General features: G+C 42.7%; 1 protein-coding gene across 1 annotated transcript in view; it reads left to right on the forward strand.

The window, feature by feature from the left end:
* LOC147747528 (vitellogenin-A2-like) overlaps nt 1-27,954 on the forward strand; it is an 82,632-nt gene that overhangs the window by 30,181 nt on the left and 24,497 nt on the right. The window contains exons 14-25 of the mRNA XM_086954014.1: nt 4,246-4,370; nt 4,671-4,772; nt 6,677-6,796; nt 6,888-7,077; nt 7,211-7,304; nt 14,722-14,907; nt 20,055-20,202; nt 21,070-21,289; nt 21,428-21,600; nt 24,717-25,247; nt 25,628-25,678; nt 26,362-26,460. Coding sequence (XP_086810140.1) covers nt 4,246-4,370; nt 4,671-4,772; nt 6,677-6,796; nt 6,888-7,077; nt 7,211-7,304; nt 14,722-14,907; nt 20,055-20,202; nt 21,070-21,289; nt 21,428-21,600; nt 24,717-25,247; nt 25,628-25,678; nt 26,362-26,460 — 2,039 coding nt within the window. The remainder of the gene's footprint in view (nt 1-4,245; nt 4,371-4,670; nt 4,773-6,676; nt 6,797-6,887; nt 7,078-7,210; nt 7,305-14,721; nt 14,908-20,054; nt 20,203-21,069; nt 21,290-21,427; nt 21,601-24,716; nt 25,248-25,627; nt 25,679-26,361; nt 26,461-27,954) is intronic.

Here is a 27,954-nt window from a genome sequence, read left to right on the forward strand (position 1 = left end):
TGTTATTTTAGTGGGGAAAAGATGGTGCTCTTTTGCATTTATTAATTGATCTCCATACGGACACCTAGATCCAAGTGAAGCCAACTAGAGCCCAAGGTCTGACAACAAAGTTTAAAACTAATAATAGGTTCAAACAAGGCCGCACATTGTCACCTTTGATACTTGCACTCTATATTTCTGACCTAACCTCAATACTTAATCAGTTCAGCGGGGAACCTCCAAAATTTGGCAATAAGAAAATTCCACATGTTATTTATGCGGATAATCTTGTTTATATCCCAACAACCCAGATTGGCCTCCTAAAACAGGTAAAAGGATTAGGAGAGTGCAGCACCAAAAATGGTTTGCTAATTAATATTATGCAAACTAAAATAATGAAATTTGGTAAACCTACGTCAAGATTCACCTGACAAATTTAAGATTCACCTAGCAACTGGATAAGGAAATTGAACAGGTAAGGGAATATACGAATTTAGGATGGACTATGACAATAAACTTGCATTGCCGTCACAATTGAAAGAGATCAGGAATAGGCATGAATCCAGTGGCAGCTCTTCCGCTAAGGCAGAGGGGTGTCACCCCACTGAACAAAAGTAAAAATAAAATGTTATTATCATTTTATTTTTCCTATAGCTATCCATGGCTCTCGGACAAGGCAGGGCTGGCAGAGCAGGGAGAGGAGTGGTTTACACGATCGCTTGGCTGGCCCACTTGGGCCGGCCAAACAGTTCAAGCGCAATTTGCATGTTCCTACCAGGCTGCATTAAACAGCCTGGTGAGGAACATACAAAGCCTCCCTGTCCCCGTCTGAGCGCCGATCCCCTGCACTCAGACCAATCACAACGCTGCATTCCAGAGACTGGGAGCTGGGTGCTTTCTGCTGCTGGCCGGGAGTCTGCACGAAGATGAAGGAGGATGCAGCAACGGAGCGGTCGGCCGGTCGGTGGGCAGGGCATTCCAGGTAAAATTTTTCATTGCTCTGTCCTTCGGCCCCCATCCTCTCCCTGCACTATACTGCCCGGGACTCGTAGCAACAGGTACTGCTTAAATCTACTGTTATAGCAATTGCACACTCTGCACATTTATTTGGGGGGAATGCTATGGAGCCAACGTTAACAATGCTAACAGCAAAAATGTAGCCATTCATTATTCAATTCAATTCAATTCAATTTATTTATTTATGATTTTGGAACTCACATGAGATCCACATAAAAGAATGGCATAGTAGGAAAATACTGTTTACATACAAATATAAGAATAAGTAAGAAGAGCAATTTCATGACCACTAATATATGTCTAGAAAGCATTTAAAAAAGTTAAACATTTTATATCAAAACATTTCATTAGGCGGATTATAAATGGCATCCATTAAAGAACTAGTTGATAAAATACTTAATTTGAAGCAAATAGGTCTCAACCACTTTCGCCTATATAACATAAGGGCAGGACATACAAAAAGAACATGAGCAATGTCCTGGATCGATTCATTGCATTGATTGCACATTGCTGAGGAACCATACCATCTGAATAATAAATTGTTCAAAGGAAGAAGGTCCTGCATCAAAAGGAACCAGAAGCGCCGTATTCCATGAGGAAGATTCCAAGAAATGTAAGGTTGCATGTTTTTAAATAGATAGGAGTCTATAACCGGAGAGACGCCTTTCTTCAGAATAAGAGTATCCCTATCCATCCCAAAACTCAAATTCCATGTAGCCAGTTTTAGGGTGGACTTCAGCTGCTGTGCAGATAGCGTAAAAAGAGTTGATTCCTCCAATTGCAATAGAGCTACAGCCCTTCTAAAATTCTTTACGATTAAAGAATGCTCCTTTAGGGATCCCAATAGTTCTTTTTGTATGAGGTAGCGTAAAGTATCCGGTCTTCTCTTAGCCATACAAGAGACCCATCGTACTATCCCAGCTAGGCCCTGGACCCAGCTACTACGGATACCAAATTCTAACCTAAGGGAAGCCACAGTACAAGCAGTGTTAACCATAGTTAAGTACCATAAGACTCTGCCCTCTGTTGTATGTAAAAAAAAACATTGCCCCAAATCAAGCAATTCAATACCATAAAGTAGAGTGGCCGGGATTTTAGCACGGAAGGCCTCTAGCAAATAGGCAAAATGTCTTTTGCCTGTGGCATTATAAAGGGCACCTAAACCCTTACCTTGTGCCATTGCCTTCCGGATGTTATTATCTATATGGGCCTTAACACTCAAGTTACCAGAAACTATTTTCCCTAGGAAGACATACGTTAGCCATTCATTACATGTGTGGCAAAAGATTTAATAAACAAATCATGGGGGCTTTAAATATTGCTTTTATTCAAATTTTACAAAATATTTTTAACTTAAGGACTTGGACAGCACATGCTATGATCTGATTGGAATGTGTTCTTTACGCAGCTTCATATATGAAACAACATAAACTTAGATCATTATTAATTGACAGTCAAAATTTATATTTGCACAATCTAAATGGATTAATCATAGAAGATCTGAAATGATACCAAGGATACCAACTGATTGCAATGGTTGTGGAGTTACAATCTCTACTTCGAAATCAACTGCTTCCCACAATAAAAATCTTAGCTGCAGTTCCTAAACTGACCTGTATACTAATAATCAAAAAGAAGATATAAGTGGTGTCATATGAAAGTGACTTACTTGCTTTGACAACATTATACATTCACAACTGTCATCAACAAGAGGCAACCGTACTTAGATTCCAACTGAAATACATGGTCAGAAAAAGCCATTTACGTTTCAGGCTTTTTCATATTCTGTTATTACAATTTGAGGGATCATGGAACAAGATCAGGGCTAACAGTAGACAATGCTGCTTGTGTCATTTATTTCCCACAGATTATTTACCTTTGCCCCTCAGTATTGAGCTTGAGAAATTAATTTCTGAATTTAATTTTTCTACAAGAAAAGACGCTACAACGTTTTGTTTTCTTGGGAGATCCAATAAATCCATTGGGTGTTTACATCATTTTTTTCATTGGTAGAGCTGAGTTTGTAAGGCCAGTTCAAATAACTCGTTTTAGGGGCTTTATACATAACATTATGAACATGTTTTTTTTATTGTGATTGATGAATGATTGATATTCATTTTTATGTTATTGGAATTATGAGGTTGTTTTTATTATGAAATATATTGTATTGATTTGTATATACATTATGCAATAAAATCACATCTTCCTAAATGTATTTGGAATTATGAGGTTGTTTTTATTATTTAAGATATTGTATTGATTTTTATATACATTAAGCAATAAAATCATATCTTCCTAAAAAAAGCAAATAACGGAATGCTGATATGGTGTGCTTAGTTTGAAAAGCCAATAAGTCACATCATGGCAGATGATTCTTAAACTGAATATTATTATACAGTAATTAGGTGATAATGAAACTGCCTGACTTAAAATGCAAAAAGAAGGAAAGAATTACCACGAGCATCATTCAACTTCAATGGCATTATTTTAGCAGATTATTGATATCAGAGTTCAGTCCTTCTTACCTTTTCTGTTACATACTCATCACAGTTCATAAACTGCAACATTGAAACTGCATTCTTAGCTACATTATCTAATTGAGGCACCAACGAGAGCAACTCATTTCATGTAAGCACCAAACATGATTTTGGTAGCACAAGAAACATCTAGACAGTGACATGCAGTTTTTAATAGGAGTTTACCCAGACTCATAACAGTCGCTTGATTCTAAAGGGATACATTCAACAGAATGAAGCATTTTACAGTGTACAGTGGTGTGACCATGGATATAAACTTGTTTCTACTTGTAATACTTCCTTGACTATTGACATGCTCATAATTTGTAAATTTGATGTGTGACTCACATGGTCTTGGACACATTCCTGATACAACATTATGGCTGTTCAGCACATACGGATAACCTGGCTTTCACCAGACTCATATAAGCAATAATCAAGAATACACACAAAGGCAAGCCTGACCTAGAAATGTCCTCACTTTGCACAACAGAAAATAAAAATCCACTCACTAAACGTTCTCTCTTATTCCTTTATATATGTCATGTTCAACACCATTTTCCAGAATGGTGCAACATTGCATCTATAATTGCAAGTGTATTAGAAACTTAGAATTGTAGGCTTTGTCTTGAGTTGTCATGAGCATGTAGGAGTACCATAACAAAGCACCAGGAAGATCAACCATCTATGTAACTTTTTTCATCAAAACACATTTTTATTTCTGTGTTTATAGATGCACTAATGGCTGGAGCAACTGCAGATGTCTTTATCATGAACAGCGCTAACACAATGTTCCCTGTGTTACTGCTGGCCAAAACCCGAGGGTACATCACTGGTGCAGAGGCTGATATTCTAGAGGTGAATACTATTAGGCTGTCATAGTCAAAAACCACTCTTCTAGACCAGTAACAAACAAATGGATACATTGCAGTAGTTTTAACTGGGGTGGAGGAAAATACAGTAAATCATATATCAGGAAATGCAGTGGAACATTGCAAACCAAAATACAACTTACAAGATCACACCTCCTCTCCTGTGCATGACACTGTGCGGACATAATTATTTGAAGATATAGTTTAAAAAATCAGTGATCAAAAATGTTACTGATTTGCTGGATCATCGTCACACCAAGACTCATATTTAAGTATTTGTCACTAGATTGCTGTCAGAGCAGAAGGCCTTGAACAAACTCTCAAGAAACAGAATATCCCATTTGCAGAATACCCAATGCGCAAAAAAATCCTTCAGATTGCAAAAACGGTAAGGTAATTCCTTTACATTTTTTAATTGATTATTTACACAATGCCTTTTATTGCAGGGGTTCCGTCATGACCATTGCATTTTCCTGGTCGAAACTTACTTCTATTGAATTTCTAATACACTGTCTCTAATTTAACCATTTCAAACTGTCACTGGACCTCCGAACACGAGGCTCCCTAGGATTCTCTTGCTAATGTTTTCAAAGTGACTTTTTGAAATCCACTGATTTATGGTTGATGAGGTGTACATCCACCATCAGCCTGAAAGCCGTCAGTAGAACCACAGCTACTATGTATGTCATTGTATGTTGATGTTCCTTCTGCTTACAATAATCCCTTGTCTGGGGCATTTTGCTGCATCTGCAGGGAACCAGCAGATTTTAAAATACTGTAAATATTTGTGTCTTTGTCTCACAGAGCAATCAATTAGTATGTTACAATTTCCAATGAAAGTAAATGTTCCTCAAAGGCAATAGCAAGTCCATGTTTAGTAGTCTGGTTTGTGTTAATTGAAATTCCCACTTATTTCGTCTGAACTTTGTGCCTTCCAGAGTTACATAGACTGGCTAATTTCTCTGTTCCTTGTTACAATGTGATCACATTATAAATGTGTAATTACAGAGAAAGTGCTCCATCTGCGGTGATAGGTAAATAGGTGGTATCTATTTACACAATGGAGGTGCAACCAGGGGCGGCTCTAGGCTCTTGGTGGCCCTAGGCAGGGAGCGTAGGTAGGCGGCCCCGGAAGAGGGGGTCCGGGTGGGGCGGAGCCCCCCCCCCCCTCCCTCACCCCCTCAGCTCAGGAAGGTGTTTGGAAGTGGAACAGAGCTGGAGGCCGCCAAATCCCTGCCAGGGGCCACCACGCAAATATGTATCCATCCTCAGAGGATTATTATATTAAGGATATATATTGGTGTGGTGGCCCCTGGGGTTTGGTGGCCCTGTGCAGGTGCACAGCTTGCACATACCTAAGGCCGCCCCTGGTGCAACAGTCCTCCGGCAGAAGTGGAGAGTGTACCACTCTCTACTAAAAATAGAGCAGTTGCACAGTGCACAGGAACAATTAGAGAACCACTTTGTATTAAGCACTCCTCAGTGACGGATATCATATGAGTCCACATATGTACTCTAGTCTGAATTCTTGTGGGATTCCATTTGAATATTGGCAAAACCCATGTGTAAAAGCACTAAATTGGAGCCCACATGCTCATTTTATTAGCAAGCTTGTAATTGAGGGGTTAGTTAAAGCAATCAGAAGATATCCCCACAGTAGTATAATGTACCATTCACCTTCTAATATAGCATTATAACCGGCTTAAAGGCCCAAGCGGAAGGCGAGGGACTTTAACAAAGGGGTAGGACTTTAATAGCCGGTACAGCCCAGCTACCAAGGTCTATAAGGCATTCGAACATTCTGCCACTAGAGGGCAGAATGTTCCAACCAATATAACAAAGGCCTCCTGGAGTTTGAGGGGTTTAAATTCCCTCGGGCTCCGAGAGGCCTTTGAAAACTACATTGGAATTTTGCTTTGCAGGCCTTTACTGGCCCGTAAAAGCAGAAATCACTCCATTGCCTGCAATGGAGCTCCCAACATTGCAATGTACTAATAAGTGATAGATTATACAGGCGGTTAGTGCACTTTACAAAATGTATGTGGTGGCACTGCATTCTCTCTCACTATCGTTCTCTCCCTCTCTTTCTCCCTCTCTTTCTCTCTCACTTCTAGCTCTCACAACAAGGGATCCTCCAAACGCCATTGACAGAGCACCATTTGATACTGCCATTTTCTCTTAGTGACAACACTGGAGCTTTTTCCTATCACTTAGGGAACTTAGTTCAACAAAGAACTTTGATTTTATAAAGCTGTTGCCTAATTCTAACAACTTGTGTCCTCTGTTTTCCAGTTGCTGGGCTTTAAGGCTCTTCCTGCAGATTCCCCACTAATCTCAGCTTACATCAAAATGTTTGGTCAGGAGATGGCTTTTGTTGACATTGACAAGGAATTTATTCAGACCGCCATTACGGTAACCACTGCTCTATTTCACAATATTATTGTTCTCTTCAGCAGCAGTACTTCACATTCAATGATCCTCTGGTTCATTTATTTTACCACAGGCACTCAAAGAACCAGCAACAAGGCACAGTATGGTGAAAACAGTTATCAACAAACTTCTTAATGGTGTTACTCTGCAATATGCCCAACCGATTTTGGCAGCTGAGGTTCGACAGATTGTTCCCACCTGTGTTGGTCTGCCCATGGAATTAAGCATATATTCTGCTGCTGTGGCAAACGCTGCCGTCAACAGTATGTTTCTTTCCTATTTAATCAACAAATGTTAATATTCTTGAAGGATGACCAGAACAATAACACATGTTGAGCAGAGAATTATATGACGTTTCCATGTCATCTTTTTGGCATTTCTGTTCTTCTTTTGCAGCTGATGTAAAGGTGTCTCCCTCTCCATCTTCGGATTTCAGCCTTGCACAGCTTCTGGAGTCTAATATCCAAGTTCACGCAGATGTTTCTCCAAGGTAAGATTAAAATGCACAATAAATAATCCAGTAAAATATTGCAGTCAATTGAGTGAGAAACTAGCACTATTAACACCCAAGATTAATGTTTCTGAAAATTATGGAGATGAATGTAAAATAAAGTGAATTAATCCCAGAGATTTGTGGTAAGTACTTAAAGGGTTAGACATAACATTTAGGGCCTCATTTAAGAGTTTCTGGTGCAGGGGAGCACAACAAGTAATTTTGCTGTGCTGGCCTCTGTCAAAACAGCTCATCATGTCCATTCACCCAGCATCGCCACACAATTCTGTACCTACCGCCAATGCAGGCACTCTTGCACTGTGGTTGGCACACCCGTCAGCCCAAAACCAATACATGGAGGCATTTACCTTGTTCTATATGTGCTGCAGAATTCAGCATGCACGGAAGGAGGAAAAACATTTTTGAAATAAAAAAATGTCTCCCCATTCTGCCTGGGTGGCTTTGCGTATGATTGAGAGGCCTGCACCAGTAAAGTGATGCTCCAGTGGTGCAGGTATCTTGTTAATGGCCTCCCTAGTCTTTAGGAAAGTTAGGGATAAGAAAATATTGCATTTAGGAGACAGTTATTATCAGACGCCTTAGCTGTGTGTGAGTCCCTTAGAAGTCAGTGGGTGGATGAGACTTCTCTCCTGCCAGTAATAAGTATTGCACTTGAGTTATCAAATAAGTATAGATATCAGTGATTAGCCCAGCACTATCTCTTCCAGCAATACTAATACCCTATAGTGACATTTAATGTAGAAAGATTATGATAAATAGGGAATCTCATTAGTATTCAATAAAAAGGTCAATTTGATAAATTCACAGACCCAGGGTTCCCAAATCTTCATTGTTCTTTTATTCAAGATTTTAAGTATTTCTAATTCCAACAGTGTATTTAAGTATTACATAACACAGACAAAATCACTGCCAACCCCTTTTTCGAAGAGGCCTGCCTCCTCAGAGCTTCTCAACAATATCTATCGCCAACTTTCAGTAATATCATTGAATAGTAACATTCTTCGTTTAATCTAAGTAATCTCAATACCATGCACCCATATTACGATTTCACATGTTCGCAGCTGGTTGAATTAGATAGCAAAAATCTAATTTCCAAATGTCTTCCAATACTATTCAGTTTTTGTACGACTGCCTGTAAATGTTGCATCTTCACTTAACTAGAGCCATATCTAAGAGGAACTGAGGAAGCTGATCTATAAGAAACTGGTGTTGGCTGACATTTATAAGTTATATCGCACTTGAATAAACTGTTGGGCTAAGAAATTCTTGAAATCTTGAATTAAAGAACAAAGATCATTTTAAATCTGTGAGTTTGTCTTCTATTTGAGTGATCGCCCCAACCTGACAAAAATGTGTTGGTTAGGCAGTGGGAGAGGAATATGTGATGTTACAACGCGATCATTTAAATTGTGGTGTGTTACATCACGGTTATTACAACGCAAGTTGTTACAGTGACTTGCGCTAGAGGCGCTGGACTTAGGAATAGTATGATTTACTATTCCAACTCAAGTGTGTGTTACAGAAGGGAAGGTGTTGGAATAGTACCTCATGCTATTCCATGTAGAGCGCCATCCAGCCCAAGTCATTAAAATATTTTGCTTTATAATGACTGCGATGTAAATGTATCATGGTGTAACGACGGCGTTGTAAAGGTGCTAAGGGATATTTACAAGCACAGGTAAAGCCTTCCTTCACAAAAGCAATCTCCCCATGGCTTAGGCATCCTTGCACCATGGTGCAAGGGTGCCTGCGCTGGCGCATGGCAGCTGTTTGTGAGCCAGCGCATGGGAGAGCACAGGAATGTGATATATCATTGTAGATATGTAGCATTCCTGTGATCTGAAAGGGCCGCAGCGTAGCGCAGCCAAAGGGCTTGCGGTGCCACGCTGCGGCACTTTCTTGTAAATCTGCCCCCTAGTGTCTTTCACATTCCCCTTTCTGATTGACAGAGCAACTAATTTCACAACCTATGCAACACCTGTAACATAGTCCTAGCTATATTTTTAAGCAAATATTGCAAGTCACATGTAACATTGTAAACAAAATTGCATTAAGGGCTGGTGGCTGTATGTAGCTAAAGACTTCCTCAGTGACTTGCAATATGAATTGAGTGTACACGTGTGATCATGGTATCCAATATATATATCAACAGGAATACATTAAAACTTGGTAGTGGTGATCTGAGTTACAGTAGATAGAAATCTGTAATATGACCCAAATCCTGGAGTGAATGTTGATCACAAATGATGTAGATTATCAAGGAGGACTAGCTAAGTTGTGAAAGGAGACTCAATGGGTACATATGTGGGCAAACCATTTGGTTTGGTCATGAAGCCCTCACCCACCAACCTAGTTGGTGGCATGCTTCATCATCGGGCTCACCACAGTGACACCGAATGTGTCCCGGGTGTGCTTCGACTCCAGATTACTGAGGAGCTGGTATACTTGCTGAGTGTGCAGTGTTGGTGAGTGTGAAAGGTGATGGTTAAAAGCGATACAGTGGGTCCCAGTATCCGAGGGTAAATGGATAGACTTTAATCACTGGGCCCCTGTTAGCAACTAAAAAGGCAAACGGACGCGTTGGAAAGTGTTGCACTCGCAGCCAGGCCAAAGTTTGATGTACAAGCTCACATCACTGTCATCAAATTCCTCCTTTTCACCATTGTTTGTAGTACTGCCATCTCCTTTGCTAGAATTCCTGCTCATCATTTGTGACCTGGGACACCACAGCAGGACAACAGGTCTAAGGAGCACCCAGATCGGCATTTCCGGACTTTTCTCCCTGCCAGGTGACCCAAGGAAGCTTTAACAGCAAACAGCAAGTTAAAGCAGAGGTAATCCCCCTCTAACACGTAACGCACCTTAGCGAGTGCGACACTTTTAAACATCACAATCACTTAAAATATTTATTTGCACCATCACATACTCATTGGTCCTGAGGAAAGCCAGTTGTAAAAAAAAGGCCTGGCTGAAACATGTAGACCACACAGTACGAAGGAGGTCATAATTTACTCAACGTGTCCGTTTGCCTTTTTAGTTGCTAACAGGAGCCTAGTGATTAAAGTCTATCCATTTACCCTCGGGTACTGGGACCCACTGTGTAGCTTTTACCATCACCTTTCACACTCAGCAACACTGCACACTCAGCAAGTATACCAGCTCCTCAGTAATCTGGAGTCGAAGCACACATTCGGGTGGGCCCGATAATGAAGCATGCCACCAACTAGGTTGGTGGGTGAGGGCTTCATGACCAAACCAAATGGTTTGCCCACATACGTACCCGTTGAGTCTCCTTTCACAACTTAGCTAGTCCTCCTTGATAATCTACATATAACCTAGGGGATCCGGACTAGCTTATCTAGTCCTCGCTCTCTGTTTTGATTTGATGATCACAAATGATGAGCAGGAATTCTAGCAAAGGAGATGGCAGCACTGCAAGCAATGGTGAAAAGGAGGAATTTGATGACAGTGATGTGAGCTTGTACATCAAAGTTTGGCCTGGCTGTTGTGGAACTGATGTTTCCTGAGCTCTTTGAAAAATAAATTCAGTAAGGTGCGAATTTCAATGGAATGTCAGTATAGAACCTTGGAGCATAATTGTAGGATCCTTGTTGTGAAGTGCTTTTTTTTTTAAAGTTCTTGGTTCCACTTGGGTAGGGACCTTTGACACCAGGTGATGTGCTTACTGTGTGCTAGACATCCTTACTGTCAATTACAAGGTCATTTTCTTTGATTTTGCAGCATTCTAAAACCATGATTTATCAATCAATCACTCAATCAATCAATACACTTGTATAGCGCGCTCCTCACCCGGAAGGGTCTCAAGGCGCTTGGGGGAAGGGGGCCGCTACTGCTCGAACAGCCAGGTCTTGAGTTGTCTCCTGAAGGCGAGGTGGTCCTGGGTCAGCAGAAGGTGAATGGGGAGGGAGTTCCATGTCTTGGCCGCCAGGTAGGAGAAGGATCAGCCTCCGGCGGTGGCTCTACGGATGCGTGGTACTGTGGCGAGGGCGAGGCTGGTGGACCGTAGCTGGCGGGTGGGCATGTGGAAGGTCAGGCGGTCGTTGAGGTACTTGGAGCCCAGGTTGTGGAGAGATTTGTGTGCGTGGGTGAGGAGCCTGAACGTGATCCTCTTGTTGAGGGGGAGCCAGTGCAGGTTCCTCAGGTGGCCGGAGATGTGGCTGCGTCGAGGGATTTCCAGGATGAGTCGGGCGGAGGCGTTCTGGATGCGCTGTAGTCTTTTCTGTAGCTTGGCTGTGGTTCCGGCGTAGATAGTGTTTCCGTAGTCCAGCCGGCTGGTGACGAGGGCCTGGGTGACCGTCTTCCTGGTTTCAATCAGGATCCATCGGAAGATCTTGCGGAGCATGCGGAGGGTGTGAAAGCATGAAGAGGAGACGGCGTTGACTTGTCTGGTCATCGAGAGGGAGGAGTCCAGGATGAAGCCCAGGTTGTGTGCGTGGCCTGTCGGCTTGGGGGCGGCGCCCAGGGCTGGGGGCCACCAGGAGTCGTCCCAGGCGGAGGGTGATGGTCCAAGGATGAGGACTTCCGTCTTGTCTGAGTTCAGTTTCAAGCGGCTGTTCTTCATCCACTCGGCGACGTCATTCATCCCTTTGTGGAGGCTGGTTCTGGCGGTGTCGGGTCTCTGGTGAGGTAGAGGATCAGCTGGGTGTCGGCGTATGAGATGATGTTGAGGTTGTGTTGGTGTGCGATGGCTGCGAGAGGTCCCATGTAGACGTTGAAGAGGGTGGGGCTGAGTGATGATCCTTGCGGGACGCCGCAGATGACTTCGGTGGCCTCGGAACGAAACGGGGGGAGGTGGACTCTCTGTGTTCTTCCCGCGAGGAACGAGATGATCCACTTCAATGCCTTCTCTTGGATGCCGGTGTTGCTGAGGCGTTGGACTAGGGTGCGGTGGCAGACAGTGTCGAACGCTGCGGAGAGGTCCAGGAGGATGAGGGCCGCTGTTTCCCCGTTGTCGAGAAGGGCTCGGATGTCGTCGGTGGCTGCGATGAGGGCGGTCTCGGTGCTGTGGTTGGCTCTGAAACCGGACTGCGAGGAGTCAAGGGATCCATTTGTCTCGAGGAAGGCGGCAAGCTGTCTGTTGGCGATCTTCTCGATGACTTTGTCAGGAAAAGGGAGGAGCGAGATGCGGCGGAAGTGTTTGAGGTCGGTGAGGTCCGCTGTTGGTTTCTTCAGTAGGGCGCTGAGCTCGGCATGCTTCCAACTCTCCGGGAAGGTGGCGGTGTCGAAGGAGGTGTTGATGACGTCTCGGAGTTGGGGTGCGATGGTGGAGTCGGCCTTGTTGAAGATGTGGTGGGGGCAGGGGGCAGTCGGAGATCCGGAGTGGATGGTGTTCATCGTGCGGGCTGTGTCTTCGGTGGTCACTGCGGTCCAGGTGCGGAGGGTCGTGGTGGGGTGCGTTGGTTCAGCGGTTGGGGGCGAGGATGGTGTGCCAAAGCTGTTGTGGATGTCGGCAATCTTGCGGTGGAAGAACGAGGCGAGGGAGTCGCAGAGATCTTGTGAAGGGGTGATGTCGTTGTTGCCGGTGCTGGGGTTGGAGAACTCCTTGACGATGCTGAAGAGTTCCTTGCTGTCGTGGGCATTGTTGTCCAGTCGATCCTTCAGTGATTTCTTCTTGGTGGTGCAGATGAGCTGGTGGTGCTTGTGGGTCACGTGTTTGAGGGCGGTCATGTTGTGAGTAGTCCGGTCGAAGAGCCAGGCTTTCTCGAGGGTGCGGCAGGTCTTTTTGGAGTCCTTGAGTTCGTCGGTGAACCAGGGGGCCTTCTTGCTTCTGGGTTTGCTGGGAGGGTTCTTCAGTGGTGCGAGGTCGTCGGCGCAGGCTGTCAGCCACTGCGTGAAGTTGCGGGCTGCTTCGTTGGGGTCCGGTGTGCTGGCAGGTGGGTTCTGGCTGAGGGAGGTGGTGAGCTGGTCGGCGGTGATCTTGCTCTAGCTTCTGTGAGGAACCTGTTGTGGGTGGTGGTGGGTAGTGGTTCTTCTGAATCTGAAGTGGACGCAGCTGTGGTCGGTCCAGTGAAGTCCGGTGGAGTGGCTGAAGGCAATGTGCTTGCTGGATGAGAAGACGGAGTCAAGCGTGTGGCCGGCGTAATGGGTGGGGGTGTTGACCAGTTGCTTGAGTCTAAGGTTTGCGAGGTTGTCCAGCAGGGCGGCGGTGTTGCGGTCCTTGTTGTTCTCCAGGTGGAAGTTGAGGTCCCCTAGGAGGATGTAGTCGGCGGAGGGTGAGGGCGTGTGGGCTGATGAAGTCTGTGATGTCTTCGCTGAATTGTGTGCATGGTCCCGGGGGTCTGTAGATGAGGGTGCCTCTGAGGGTCGTCTTTGGGTCGGTGTGAATCTGGAAAAGGAGGTGCTCGGCGGCGGCGAAGGTGTCGTTGGAGTCAGTCGTATTAAAGTTGCACATTTCACGTTACTTGACATTTTGTTATAAAGTTGTTTCAAAGTGTCCAATTACTTTAGATACTTCTTAACACCATCGCTGCTAGTGATATTTTCCTCCTGTGCTGGAATTCTCATAAGTCCATTATTCATGACGAGCTGGGCTCGTCATCAGCCTGGCAGGAGGCTACTTCATGACGAGCCCAGCTCGTCATGAGCCTGGAAGGAGTTAATTGATAAATGTATTTGAGGCCAAGTTTTTTAGATAATTGTCCAATTCTTTGTGACGAACCCAAGGTTCCATACTTGCATTGCCTCGGTAGCTTGTATGTGCTCTATTTTAGAGGAAAAGTTCAAATGCCTACAAAAACAATTATGTACGAACACATCTAGAGTCTTTAAGATGTTTACAGACTTATGGGTGTCTTATAACACAGAATGGTGGTAACTGCTCTCATACAATGTGTGAGGTTTGTAAAGGGTAGCACAGGTAAGGCTCTGGATCAGTCATGACAGAGGACAGATAAAGAGCATTTGGTAAATGAATGTACAATTTTACACTATGTATACATTAGGATGTGTTTTTCCTTTCCATTGCAGTACCTTACCCATACACTTTTGACATTATCTTGCTGTTCAATCCTAAAAAGCAGGTTTGAAAGCCAACATAATATTTCTAAATATAGGGTTCACCGGTCTACCCTCCTGCATGTCCCCTAGTCATGTTGCTGTTCACTTATATCAGAGGTGAAATGCCGTTTTGCGCTAATATCATAAATAAATGCACATTGGCTCTCTTTTGCCTGGCTTTCCCTTTCAATCTCCAGTGTAACACATAATGCCCCAACAAAACAGAAGTTACATGGTCTCCCGGGGCATGGTAGGTGAGAGTTTGCTAGTGTGTTCATACACATCAGCAAAACCACTTTCAGGTGCGCTCGGTGTCTTTTCCAACATTTTTGTGTTATTGATAATATATAGTATGCTTTTTTAATTTCTCATTCAGTATCTTCAAGCACACAGTGGCAACTATGGGAATCAACACTCACCTCATCCAGGCAGGAATAGAGTTTCACGCCAAGGTCCGTGCAAATGCGCCAATGAAATTCACAGCCAAGATTGACATGAAAGCCATGAACATCAAGGTTGAGACAACACCATGCCAGCAGGAGAATGAACTCTTAGTTACAAGGTATTGCATGTGTTTGGTTTCTCTCTGATATCTATTGCGCTTTTTTTAAAGCACACACTCTGATTCTGTTTTCTTTACAACTATAAATTCAGCAGTAATAGCTATTTTGAAAATTGACAGGATTTCAACATTCACAAACTTGTGAATTTATGTGTCATCTTTGATATTGCAAAAGGGTATAAGAACTCTAATGATTATTAAAATTATATCACAAGTTTAGAAAGATCTGAATTGTTCAAAAACTCTCTATAAGGAAGACTTTGAAGGTTTTACAACACGATCTTGCACTCATGGCTGGCGCCCACATGAGCACATGGACTAAGATGTAATTACAATACTCGGTGCACTGAGGGGAGAATCTTCTAAAGTAAACAATGCAAAGCTGAAGAAAATGCATTGGAAAGTCGGGGGACAACGGTCTATGCCAGCCACGGTTTGCTCTCTGCTACTCTGTTGTGTTTAGTGCAGCTACTAACATTCCAATGTTTAAATGTTATTTATAAACCGAAAACAGGCACAAGTCACTAAACACACAGCAAACATCAGTGTTCAGACTGATATCCTTTAGCCTATGATGAGAATAGAAGCAGTCCATCAATCAGGCTTAAGAGCTGTGAAACGAGTACTAAAATGTGTGCAATTGTAGCACATTCATAAACAGCTTTAGTTGCTACCAGACAAGGCGTTGATAAAGTTAAAATCAGGGCCCTTGAAACCTAGAATGATGTAAGCCAGCGTTTCCCAAAGTGTGGTCCGCGGACCCCCAGGGGTCCGTGACACATTCCCAGGGGTCAGCAGGACTTGAGTGCCTAACGTCGGTAAAAAAAACAAAGGCTTATGAGGTGTGAATGTACTTGGCGCCGGGCAGCAGGACTACAATACAATCTGGCCCCCAGGCGCACAGTACAGTAGAGAGGTGTGAATGTTGCTGGCGCCTGGGGCCTGGGGGGCAAGACAGCAGTGAAATCTGGCCAATCACCCTTCAGCTATAGGTGCAAGCTGAATGGTGATTGCCCTTATATTGTGTTATTTACTTCTGCCCATCACCCGACGTCGAGCTCGCACAGGAGTGCGTGCGTTTCCTATTCTGTTTGTGACCAGGCCCAGGGCATTTTGCTATCTGTCCCCATTTGCCCTGAAAGCAGCTGCGTGGCGAGATAGAAGAGCATTGGAGGCTGGAACTGCATGTAAGTGTTTAATTTGTGTGTGCATGTTTGTGTGGGTATATTTGAAAGCAATCTAAACTCTGTGACGCATCCACTCAGGACTACAGCATACCAGATGAGTAATTATATTTGTAAATAAGTGCGCTTGTCACAACTGCCCTGAAGTTAAAATGATTCGTGCATTTTAATCCTTTCCTTTCCTTCCGCTGACTGCAGAAGCTTCTTAAACCATACCCCGTAATGACTGTATATTTCCAGGTACAATCTTCTTTACTGATGACCCTTCCCCTTTACTTCTTGTCTTTTCAACTGCTGCACACTTGACTATAAATTAATATAACAAACGCCTAGAATTTCATGGCTTCAGGATTGATGCGCTGTAGCAGTTTCCACAGATAACCATTTTCTTCACATTCCTCAGTTTGATCCAGCTGAGAGTCAGAGTCAGAGGTTAAGAATAGCACTTTCGTAAACGTTGTGGTGGGGACTTCCCTGTGCCCTAATTTAATTTTAAAAGTGTTATATAGCGCTAGCTTTACCCGTAGGTATCAGAGCGCTTTACATACCTTCCCTCTCTTTAAAAAGTGCAAAAGTCAGTAATAGGACTGAGAGCAAGCCTGTGGAACAAGATGCTCAGACCGCGCGTGGGAAAGCGTGACATCTCCCAAGTGTCCCCGGTGCAGTACCCGGAGCGACACTAAACGTGTCCACAGAATATGAGTTAATGATCATTATTGCACATTTACACGTGGGTTTATCATGAAGAAAATACACGAGCGCGGTGAGAAGCATCAAGTCTGTAATTAGGAGTGACATTCAACAACTATGAGCACAGTTCTGCCTCTCTATCTGCGGGTTTCCCTACAGGCCAGTCTGACACACACAGCATAAGAATCATTTAAACAAGCACTTACAATGCAATAGGCCTCGCATTAGGAAAATGTGAGCTATTGGTATTGTAAATTACACATTCTTTTAATATGTGTTGGCTTTGAAAATATATAAATTAATAGCATTGTTATTCACAAAGCCAATAGCTTACACTTTCCTAATGCGAGTCCTATTGGCTATGGCAATGCTTGTTGGTAGCAAGCAAGGACAGTGCTGTTGTGGTGCTGAGTGATGATGTGGTTGGGCTGAGTGATCTGATGGTGTCCACCAGAGTGATGTGGTGGTGTCCCCTAGTGATGTGGTGGTGTCCCAGAGTGATGTGGTGGTGTCCCAGAGTGATGTGGTGGTGTCCCAGAGTGATGTCCCAGAGTGATGTGGTGGTGTCCCAGAGTGATGTGGATGTGTCCCAGAGTGATGTGGTGGTGTCCCCGAGTGGTGTGGTGATGTCCCTGAGCGATGTGGTGGTGCCCCTGAGTGATGTGGTGGTGCCCCCGAGTGATGTGGTGGTGCCCATGAGTGATGTGGTGGTGTACCTGAGTGATGTGGTGGTGTCCCAGAGTGATGTGGTGATGTCCCAGAGTGATGTCCCAGAGTGATGTGGTGGTGTCCCAGAGTTATGTGGTGGTGTCCCAGAGTGATGTGGTGGTGTCCCCGAGTGGTGTGGTGGTGTCCCTGAGTGATGTGGTGGTGCCCCTGAGTGATGTGGTGGTGCCCCTGAGTGATGTGGTGGTGTCCCAGGGTGATGTGGTGATGTCCCCGAGTGGTGTGGTGGTTTCCCCGAGTGGTGTGGTAGTGTCCCCGAGTGATGTGGTGTTGTCCCCGAGTGATGTGGTGTTGTCCCCGAGTGGTGTGGTGGTGTCCCCGAGGGATGTGGTGGTGTCCCCGAGCGGTGTGGTGGTGTCCCCAAGTGGTGTGGTGGTGTCCCCGAGTGATGTGGTGGAGTCCCAGAGTGATGTGGTGGTGTCCCAGAGTGATGTGGTGGTGTCCCCGACTGCCACCCATTTTTTTTAAAACAAATACATTGGCAGTCAGTTTATATGCATGAACTTGCGGATTATCTTGCCCAAAGAGCACTGAAGAGAGTGCAAAACCAATGTGGTGACGGTCAGATCTTCGCATTACCAAATTAACACACAATGTAAATAATAAAAGCTTTAGTTATGCAAGTATTTGTTTGGTATGTACTTGTTTGTGTATTTTTTGCAAATTACTGTTTTTAATTTTTTTTATTGAAATTGTACAAATTGCTTGGGGGTCCCCGGCTTCCAGTAGTGATTCAGTGGGGGTCCTCAGGAGTCAAAAGTTTGGGAACCACTGATGTAAGCAATCTGCTGAATATTTGAACCTGGTGAGGCACAGAGGCCAGGGCAGCTGACCAGGGCCAGACTGGCCGGAGTGGGCACCCGTCAATCCCCCGGTGCGCCACACGGGTGGGGGGCCGGTTTGAGAACCCTGGGGGCCGTTTTTGTTACCGGGCCGTTTTTATAGCTGCAAAATCGGCCCTGTAACAAAAACGGACGAAAACCGGCCCTGGCAAAGAGCGTGGCGGCACCTACAAACCCCCGGGGGAGGGGGGGCTGGCTGAGCACTTTGCTAGGGCCGGTTTTGGTTCCCAGTCCAGCCCTGAGCTGACTTCGTAGCACGAGGCTCACGGTTTGATCCCTGGTCCAGCGGCAGCTCAGCTCAGCAACGTGTGACTCTGGACAATAGCTCACTAAATTTCCATGACAGCCCCCAGCGCCTGGAGACCCATAGGGGTGATTAGTACGCGCTTTACAAATACAGATTTAAGATTTTTATATTTATTTTTTAACCTGTGATTCTAAGGTTGCCTGGCCTTTACTCTCTGGTAAGATTTATCTACATTCTATCGCAGATCCTGAAACTTCCTCTCTAGGGTTAACTGCTGCACTGAGCAGGTTCCTACATTTTGGAATTGGAGCATTTTTTGATGAAACAGCGAACTCAATCGGATCTCTTCCTTTACACAAAGACACCTGGCAGTGTTTCTATGGCAAATTCAGTCTTGCTGTCTAGTGGCATAACAATTGTCCCTGCAACTCGCACAGTGCAGGGATCCCTGAGGTCCAGGGAGGACCCCTACAGCAATATGCACAGCCAGTGTTCCTGAGGGCTCCTGACTGTGTCCGGAGCTTGGGTGTCCCTTCATGAACTTTGCAGTGGGGCCCCCTCAAGATTCATTATGCCTCCATTGCTGTCATTGTGTGATGCTGTAAGTGTTTGGACAAATTTGGTGTACATCAAACATAGAGAGCTCAGGCTTTCCAAACTACCCTTTATTGTCAATTCAGTTCATAAGGAGTTCAGAAGATATGTATAACTAGAAATGCACTTAAACATTCTGAGGAACACCCAATATTTGAACCACAGTAAATTATCCTTGAGAAAAGTCATGAAGTGAAAGTTAATATTAGTTTTGGTTATACTGGATCATCATATAGAGAACACCAGGTGGACATGTAAAATGTGCAGGTAAATTTGGACATTCAATATCTGTACATGTACATCTATGGAAGAGTCAATGAAACTAAAGAAATGCCAAAAAGAACCAGGGTCGAACTGGCCGATAGGGCAATCTGGCAGTCCGATGAGGGCATGTCTTACAGGCCAGTTTGTGGCATGGCTTTTTGGTGGATGGTGGACCTGTTTTGTTGTTTGGAGGGCCACTTTTTACTGTTGCGTTCTCTAATATGACCCCACAAACATTGGTTGCAGCAGTCACAAATGCATGCAGTCTCTCTACCTTGCAAAACAGCTAAATGGGTTATCTTTACAAGTTAAAGACTGCCCTGACTTGCAAATACAAGCTGCTTCTTTACCTATCTGATAAGATAATGGGAACCACTTTCATTGTGGCTCAAGGTCCTATTTTCTGCACAGCTTGACTCGGATCAGAAAATCTGTCATATCAACTTCTTTTTTAGCACAGTTCTGCTTTATTCTGGAAACGTACACTTCCATTACATCGTGTATACATTAAATGAGTATTGTAGGCCTCACCTAATTGTTGTTCTTGCTTATCCCCAATCCATTTGACTGAATCACAGTATTTCATCTTTGTGTCCCTAGAGCACAGGTGTTTGCTGTGACAAGGAATGTCGAAGACCAGGATGCAGCAAAGAAGACCCCATTATTGACCCAAGGAGCTGTGCCAAGCATTCTTAAGAAGCATTTTGGGACAACTGCAAAGTCCTCCGGAGAAGCTGCCAGCATGATGGTAATATTGCTTTATTATTTCAATGAACAGTGTTCCTTATTTCAAAAGTGAATAAAGACGTACTAATGTGATTCAAGGGTGCTCAATATAAATGAAAATCTTTGGAGGTCGATTAGAACAAGTCAGAATAGAAAGGCAAATTCAGCAACTTACATATTTTTGATCTGCCTGATATATTTTAAGAGCATAGGATTTATTTGAAGCGGATAATATGGAAAGTTTAAAAATGTGCAGTACGACTTGCATCTGATTTTTACAACTAAAACATATAAGAGTTTGCATTGTTGTGGGAGTTGTTTTATTAAAGACTATCAGAAAATCAGTTTTTTTAATTATTGTTCATTTTTTGATGTAATTGTGATATTTATGTGGACCTATGTATCTCAAAAGAAACCTATTTTACTTCTAATTCTATTGGGTGATTTGTGGTTTAAACTTGCACTTAAAAATGTTGCCGCCCTGTTCATGATTAATTGCAAAGCATTTCAGACATGTTAGACGTATATCGATTTACTGCTAAGTTTCTCTTGATTTAAGATCAGGATTTGAATTCTATATAAAACCATGCCATGTGTTGATATGAGAATTGGCCACCGAACTGCAGAAGAGCTATTGCTTTCTTAATATCTACAAAATAAGTTCTGATTCCAGTGGAGCGTGACCTAACTACTTAGGCAGACGGACAGACACAGAGAGCCATAGAGAAACATTTAGGAGCAGGTAGCTGGAAAGACATACAGACACACAGATTAATAAATATATTAACCTAATGTTACCTAATGAATAAAATGATGCACAAACGGAACAAGATAAACACTGTAAGAACTAACACATGTAAGAAAAATGTCCTTTGTGTTTTTGAATCAGGAGGTGTCATCAGAACTTTTGTCTAAAAAGTACGCCTACTCTTCAGAAGATCGCCACTCTGCCGTCAGTAGTCCAAATGCCCATCAAGTTTGTGCAAAGGCCAAAACCTTTGGTTTCCAAGTCTGCCTTGAGTACAAATCACAAAATGCTGCCTTCCTCAGAAATTCACCGCTGTACAAATTAGTTGGAGAGAACGAAGCCAAGATCATCATAAAACCAGGTAGACATACTACTTCAAAGTAATCAATATTTGTTGAGTAGTTTGTAACTATTCAGTTAAAGAATGGTGAACATAATTAATATTTGAAGATATATGAAACATTGCACAAACTAATCTAATGACTGATGTTGTTTGCAGCTCATACAGATGCAGCCATAGAAAAGCTGCTGCTGGAAATCCAGGCAGGACCAAAATCAGCCTCAAAAATAATCACCATGGCAACAGTGGGAGAGAATGAGGAAGAAGAACATGAGGACTCTGTGGTTCAAATGAAGCTGAAGAAAATTCTGGGAATTGATGAGGAATTTACGGTAATTAATAACTATTCTAAACCATTCCCTAAAGCAATGTTTTTGTTGGAAATATCAACTGCCTATCTTATAAAAACAAATTCACAATGATTGTTTTGAAAAATATCTTGCATTATTGTCCAGAGTACATAGTACAAAATACGGTGTTACATACCAAAGACCTTTTTGTATTGTAGTAGTGCATTGATCCAGTGCAAACAGTATAAATATTTTTAGATTAAACTTTCAAATCACTACTTATTTACACCTCTAAGTGCACTGGGGTCCTTACAGCTATACAGATATCTGCATTACTCTCCCTTCAGAGGCAGATGGTCCTCAAATGGATATTTCTCCAGCAATATGAGGGGTGGGATTTACGATGTCCAAAACATACGTTAGCCACCCAATGAGGACCCTTAATTGGTGACCAACTCACAAATGAGGTCAAATACACTACTCTAAGGACCATACTGTAAAAATAAAGTATTGCAATGGGAAGACCTAATCTCTTAAAGATGTTAAGTCCAACTAGAATGATACACACAAGAAGCTCTGATATTGGGACACAGAACAGTAGAAGCAGCAGTTGATATTTTGAAAAGATTTTTTGATTCTCCCTACAACACATTTAGATCAAAAGAGTAAGATAACTCAGTTTCAAATAAAGAACATTAGGACACAATATTATACTCAGGCAATTTTTAATAGTTTAGTTATTGTATTAGGCTTGTATGATAGAGGCACGCAAGGCTCTGCCACACGTGCCTTTACCACACAGCCCAAATCACGTATTCAACTTATCCATGCATCACCTTACCATACATACCATTATCATGCAATTTCAAGAATGGCAAGGATGTATGTGCTGCTAATTTTGCCACTACTCTGACTCCTACTCAAAGCCCTAAATTACAAACCCTACCTGCCCCCCCACCCTAAGGCCTAAATTACAAACTCCCAGCCCTATGCCCTAAATTACAACCGTTCTACCTGCCCCTCTGCCCTAAGCCCTAAATTACCAACCCCTTACCTGCTCCCCTGCCCTGAGCCCTACAAATACCCCATTTCTTAAGTACTTCCCAAAAACCCAGCCCTTAAAGTTACCCCAAATCCTAACCTGAGGAACTGAGGAACTGAGCCATACAAACTTGCCCCCTCCTTAAAAGTACTCTTACCCCGACCTGAGCCTTAAAACTTGCCCTCTCCTTAAAAGTACCCTGAACCCTAAAAACATACCACTGATCCCCCGATAACGACTCCCATCCCAAGCCCTAAAACTTGCTACCTCCTTAAAAGTACCCTGACCCCCTCCCCCTCTCTCTCCCCCTCCCCGAGTCCTAAAAAACTTACCACCACCCCTTCCTCTGATAGTGACCCCCACGAGCCTGCCCTAAAAACTTGCCACTGACCCCCTGCAAACCCCATATCAGGCTCCAGCTCCACTTGCCTGTACGTGACCATGTCCACTTGCCAATCAATGCTCCTGTTTCTGGTCCCCACCCATACCGAACACTAGATGCATTTGCCTTAACCACGCTTATGCGGCAAATGTGCTGTTTGGGCAAACATTGTTACACTTGCAGGCTACCAGAATGCGTGGCTCTTGCCACGTAGTTCTGGATGTTTCCCTTGTATTAATGTTCCAAAATCTATACAGATAAGCAATTTCTGAAGCATTTCAGTCAAGAATATTAAGGAAGGTCGTGCAAGACTACGCATTTAGTCAGGGGTTCAAATCCAAAGAGGATGGTTTAAAACACACCTCAGATACTAGATTATGGACTTCTACAATTATTAAAGGCAGAAGGATAGTTCAGTCCTTTTTAACAGCATCTAAAATGAAAATCAAAAGGGAAATGGAATCAGTTTTAACATCCTCTAAGGACAAGTCCATGAGAATTGGCAAAAAGGAAATTTGAGGCAAAATCAATTTGTTTGGCTAAGAATGATTCCATATCTACTGTATAAAGGCATCAGCAAAAAAGTAGTATAAGATAGGAAAAAGTAGGGTGCTGCGCTAAACAGATAAAATCCAAAGCGTGCTGAGGTGTGTCCCATAAAAAGGAATATTATCATTTCATTGTGAGAGGGACGTCCTCGCATTTAAATGAAAAAATATATATATTTTGCCCCTCCTTTGGGGTTTCTTCTTATATAGTCCTTATGACACCTTAATGATGTGGTTTCACTCCACTAGTCCGTTAATCGTATTGTTTGTTTACATATGTAGTCACCCAATACACTTAGCTACTCCTTTATTCTTTCCCAAGCACTCATTGTGAAGGACTTAGCTTTCCAGGCCTGCCCTTTGTATGTAAAATGAAATATGCTTAGAACTAATAGCCTAACGCTTGCAGAAATTTCAATGAATAATTTTTCTTGCTAAGGGAAAATTGCAGTTCAAAAAAGAACATGTTGAAATCCTAAAAGGCATGCATGAGGGTTATACGTATTAAACTTAGTTGAAATCAAATATAATGCCTCAAATCATTATTTCATAATACATTATACATGTTTCACCATTGTGTTATTACATGAAATTGATAAGCCTAAGCAATGGCCTACTGCCACATTTCTAACATCCATATATGTAAATTATTCTTAAAAACCATTTTACTAAAATGATTTCCTACTTTTTGTAATTATTAGGGTCTCTATGATCCAATCTGCAAGTTTTCATTTTGTAACTAATTTCATAGTATAGTTGCACCACAATCTACTCATAATACATTTTCAATGAAAGGAAATAGAACTGTTAGGCCTCACAACTGGATTCATTAGTTTCCATCAAAACATGAAAAGTAAAACAACATTTAAGAAATAATCGTGTTATAAAATCTATTTATAAGGATTATAACTACTTAGCTATGTATGGTTCCCTTTTCTAACATTTTTACGAACCCTTTTACCGTGCTGTTACTTAATTTGTCGCTAGTACTGTCTCTTTTTATTCATATTGAGCAAAGTGTACATTCAGATTTTTGCTTCTACATTGGTAAAAGTGTCATGTAAAGAGATTTTGAAATATTTGCACTTCAGCATCAAAGAAAAAATACAAAGATGTTCAAACTATCACAATGCTTTTCGGCATTGCTAAAAAAGAATATTCATTTATATGATTATTTATTCTTTAGGTCAGAAATGGAAGCCTGACGGCAAGACTTGAGAGAAAACGTAAACATTCCAAGAAGCCGCATCCAGACATTGCTGAGGTTGCAAAGGCCAAAAAACTGCTAAGTTCATCTAGTTCATCCAGTTCTTCCTCCTCATCATCGTCTTCATCAGCTTCTCGTACCCGGCCTTCTAGTAAGAGAGAGCACCAAACACAGCAGCATTCAAGGAGCCTCTCGAGTAGCAGCGAGCAAAAAGAAGGTAGAAACTCTAGGAGAATTAAGGGTCGTAGCAGTAGCAGCAGTAGTAGCAGCCGCAGCAGTAGCAGCCGCAGCAGTAGCAGTAGCAGCAGTAGCAGCAGTAGTAGCAGCAGGAGTCACAGCAGCAGCAGCAGCAGTAGCAGCAGCAGCAGTAGGAAAAGCAGCAACAGACGCCATCATGCTGCTCACCAGGGGAGCCAACAACAGCATCAACAGAATCGCAGGAAACAATGGAGCATTAGCAGCGCAAGCAGCAGCAGCAGCAGCAGTAGTAACGAGTCCCACAGGAAAAAGGTAATGTACCAATTCAGTTATGATATGAATGATATACTTTTGACAAATCATTTTACAATGCTAACCTCCAAATATCACACTGAGGACCTGCTGCTGTGCTGATGACATACTTAATATCATAGCCTCACTTGAGGGGGATTTATCACCCTGTAAATGTAATGGCGGCTAAAAACCACCTTTGCTGTCCATGTGATGCTGGAGGCTGTGCTTTTAGTTAAACATTCTGGGATGTTGTGGGTGTTGATAACCTTGTAGATGATGCAGTTGGTCTACAATGTTATGCTTGAAGAATTGATATTTGCTTTTTTGTGCAGCATCAACTGTAGGTATAGTGGAATGACTAGTGTTTTACTGTGTCTGTTCTCATTTTTGTACCACAGACGAACCCTGATATTTATGACCTTCATTTCCACCCAGCAAACAGAAATTACGTAAGTGTTATTCAAAATAAGATTGTAAGTAGGTGCATTCTTTAAAACCTCATTTCAATTTTCACAATTCGCCTCTAGAGAACTAAGGCATAAGCATCCAGTGCCAGATACCTCCAAAAGAAAAACAGAAGGCAGGATTTCATGTAGGGTTTTCTTTTCTAATGTGTGCATTACTCCATTTCTCCAAGATTAGTACCAAGAAGCAGCAGTCTAAAAAGCATGAGACCCTCATTGCCTTTTATATTTACCTCTGTTAGCATGTGGCTTGAAAATGCAGGGTGTAGCTACAATTGTAAAAAGTGGTTTATTCCAAGGGTGCAAGCTCTTAGGTTTTTTTAGGTGCAGTTTGGGACATTCATACATTACCTGCTTTATCCTATTTCCACAGAACAAGATTCTGGTGGGAGGAAGGCTCTCCCATGCTTCTAGAGGGACTGTCTGCCTTCTGCTAAGTTGCTTTTAGTAGGAGTGTATGAAATAAAGCTGATTAATTTTCAACAAATACAGAAACACACTGCCATAGGGCTTACCTCTTATGGCTTGGATATAGCCATGATCTGTAAGTGACAACTATCAAAGTTGCAAAAGTTAAGTTTTGCTTTCGGCAAATAATATCACAGTTAGCATTTATGTAGTCTGCACTACAGCCATACATTTTCATAAACCACATTTTTCTTATGTAGAATCCTAAGAAGAGGGATTCAAGACAAAGATCCTCCTCCCAATCCAGCTCTTCAAGGAGCAGTAGCAGCAGTGGCTCCAGTGCCAGAAGATCTCAGAAGGTAACTGCCGTATGCACCATAAAACTAAGGGCCCGATGTATGAAGCAAGTTTTCAGTCATAAAGCTTGCAAGTTACAATATCACTGGGCTAGTGACGGCAACAATGCTGATCTCATTGTACAAAAGGCACATAGAGAGTCTTTCTGTTGCACAACTAATAATGAATCACAAAAGAAAAGGTAATGTAAATCACCCACTTCTTCGCAATTCATTATGCAATGTGCAATTGAAGCTACAAAACACTCATCTACTTGTGATTGTTGACAGGGGGTGGTAAGGTATTCAATACATGGTTTCTGTCCCTGAGATACAGTTTCCATCTGCAGAATGGTAATTGACAACATTTGGATTCAAGGGATCACTGAGTACTCCTCCCAAAACCGGTCACTGAATTAACATTTTCAAAAGAGGGATCCCTATCGCATATATATCAATAAGGCAGGAGTTAGTACGACTCTCTCTGAACTCCCTAGTTTATAGGAATAACTTAATGATAACTTTATGAACTATGGTAGAAAGCAGCACCAAGAGGATTTTTTAATACATCTAGTAGCCTTTATTTGCTTGGTAATTTCTTTCTAGGGAAAGTATGTTAAATGAGCAGAGTAGAGGCTATGGAACTCAAACTAATTGATAAGGGGATGCAGCTAGGTATTTCTGCACTCCTGAATGTGATTTGCACATTTTGATTTACATTCTGATTAATGGCTTTAATAGATACGAAGAGATAATTTTGGTTTGGCATGTTGGTTGCATCGTAGATGAGTTGCGAGTAGTCTTTTTTGTTTTTCCTTTCAAGGTAGTTGCTTTAGAGTGCTAAAGCTGAAGAGGTATTTTCTCATTCAGGCATCTGATATTCTCCACTGTATTGTGTGAGTTTTAGTTGTAGTCATCTGTAACTTTACATTGAGGTTAAGTCAGCCACAGTATTGTTGGATTTGTGAGGCTTTAAGAGAAACACTTTATCAAGGGCATATGGGAGGCATAGGTGGAATTGGTTGACAGCCATTAGAGGGTCCACAGGCCCTTTAGAACACAACTATAGTGTTCCATGACATCGTGGATATGTTTGCGAAAGTGGGTGGTGGATAAGGGTACAATGGGCAGGTTGAGGTTGAACCTGATAATGTGATGATCACTCAAAGTGATATTTATGCCTGTAAATGTAAAAAAGTTTGGAGTTCATTATTCCATCAACATTATAACCGGCTGTATATGTCGGTCCAGTAACAAAAAGCTGGAGGTTTAGAGGTTAAAGTTTGGTGATCATTGATGAGGTATTTTGGAAGTTCTAACTTCAAGATGCATAGCTTGGGAGACAGCGTTTACAACAATGTCAGTACCACATGCTTTGGTAACAACGCGGACATTACATCGTCCGCGTTGTTACTACGCATGGCATTACATTGCAACTTGTTTCAATGACCTGCGCTAGATGGGGTGCAACACCAGGGAATGTGTTGCATTTTAAGTCCAACACATTCCCTGCTGTTG

The sequence above is a fragment of the Lissotriton vulgaris genome, chromosome 1_1 (assembly GCF_964263255.1).
Source record: "Lissotriton vulgaris chromosome 1_1, aLisVul1.2, whole genome shotgun sequence".
In the NCBI taxonomy this organism is placed as follows: Eukaryota; Metazoa; Chordata; class Amphibia; order Caudata; family Salamandridae; genus Lissotriton; species Lissotriton vulgaris.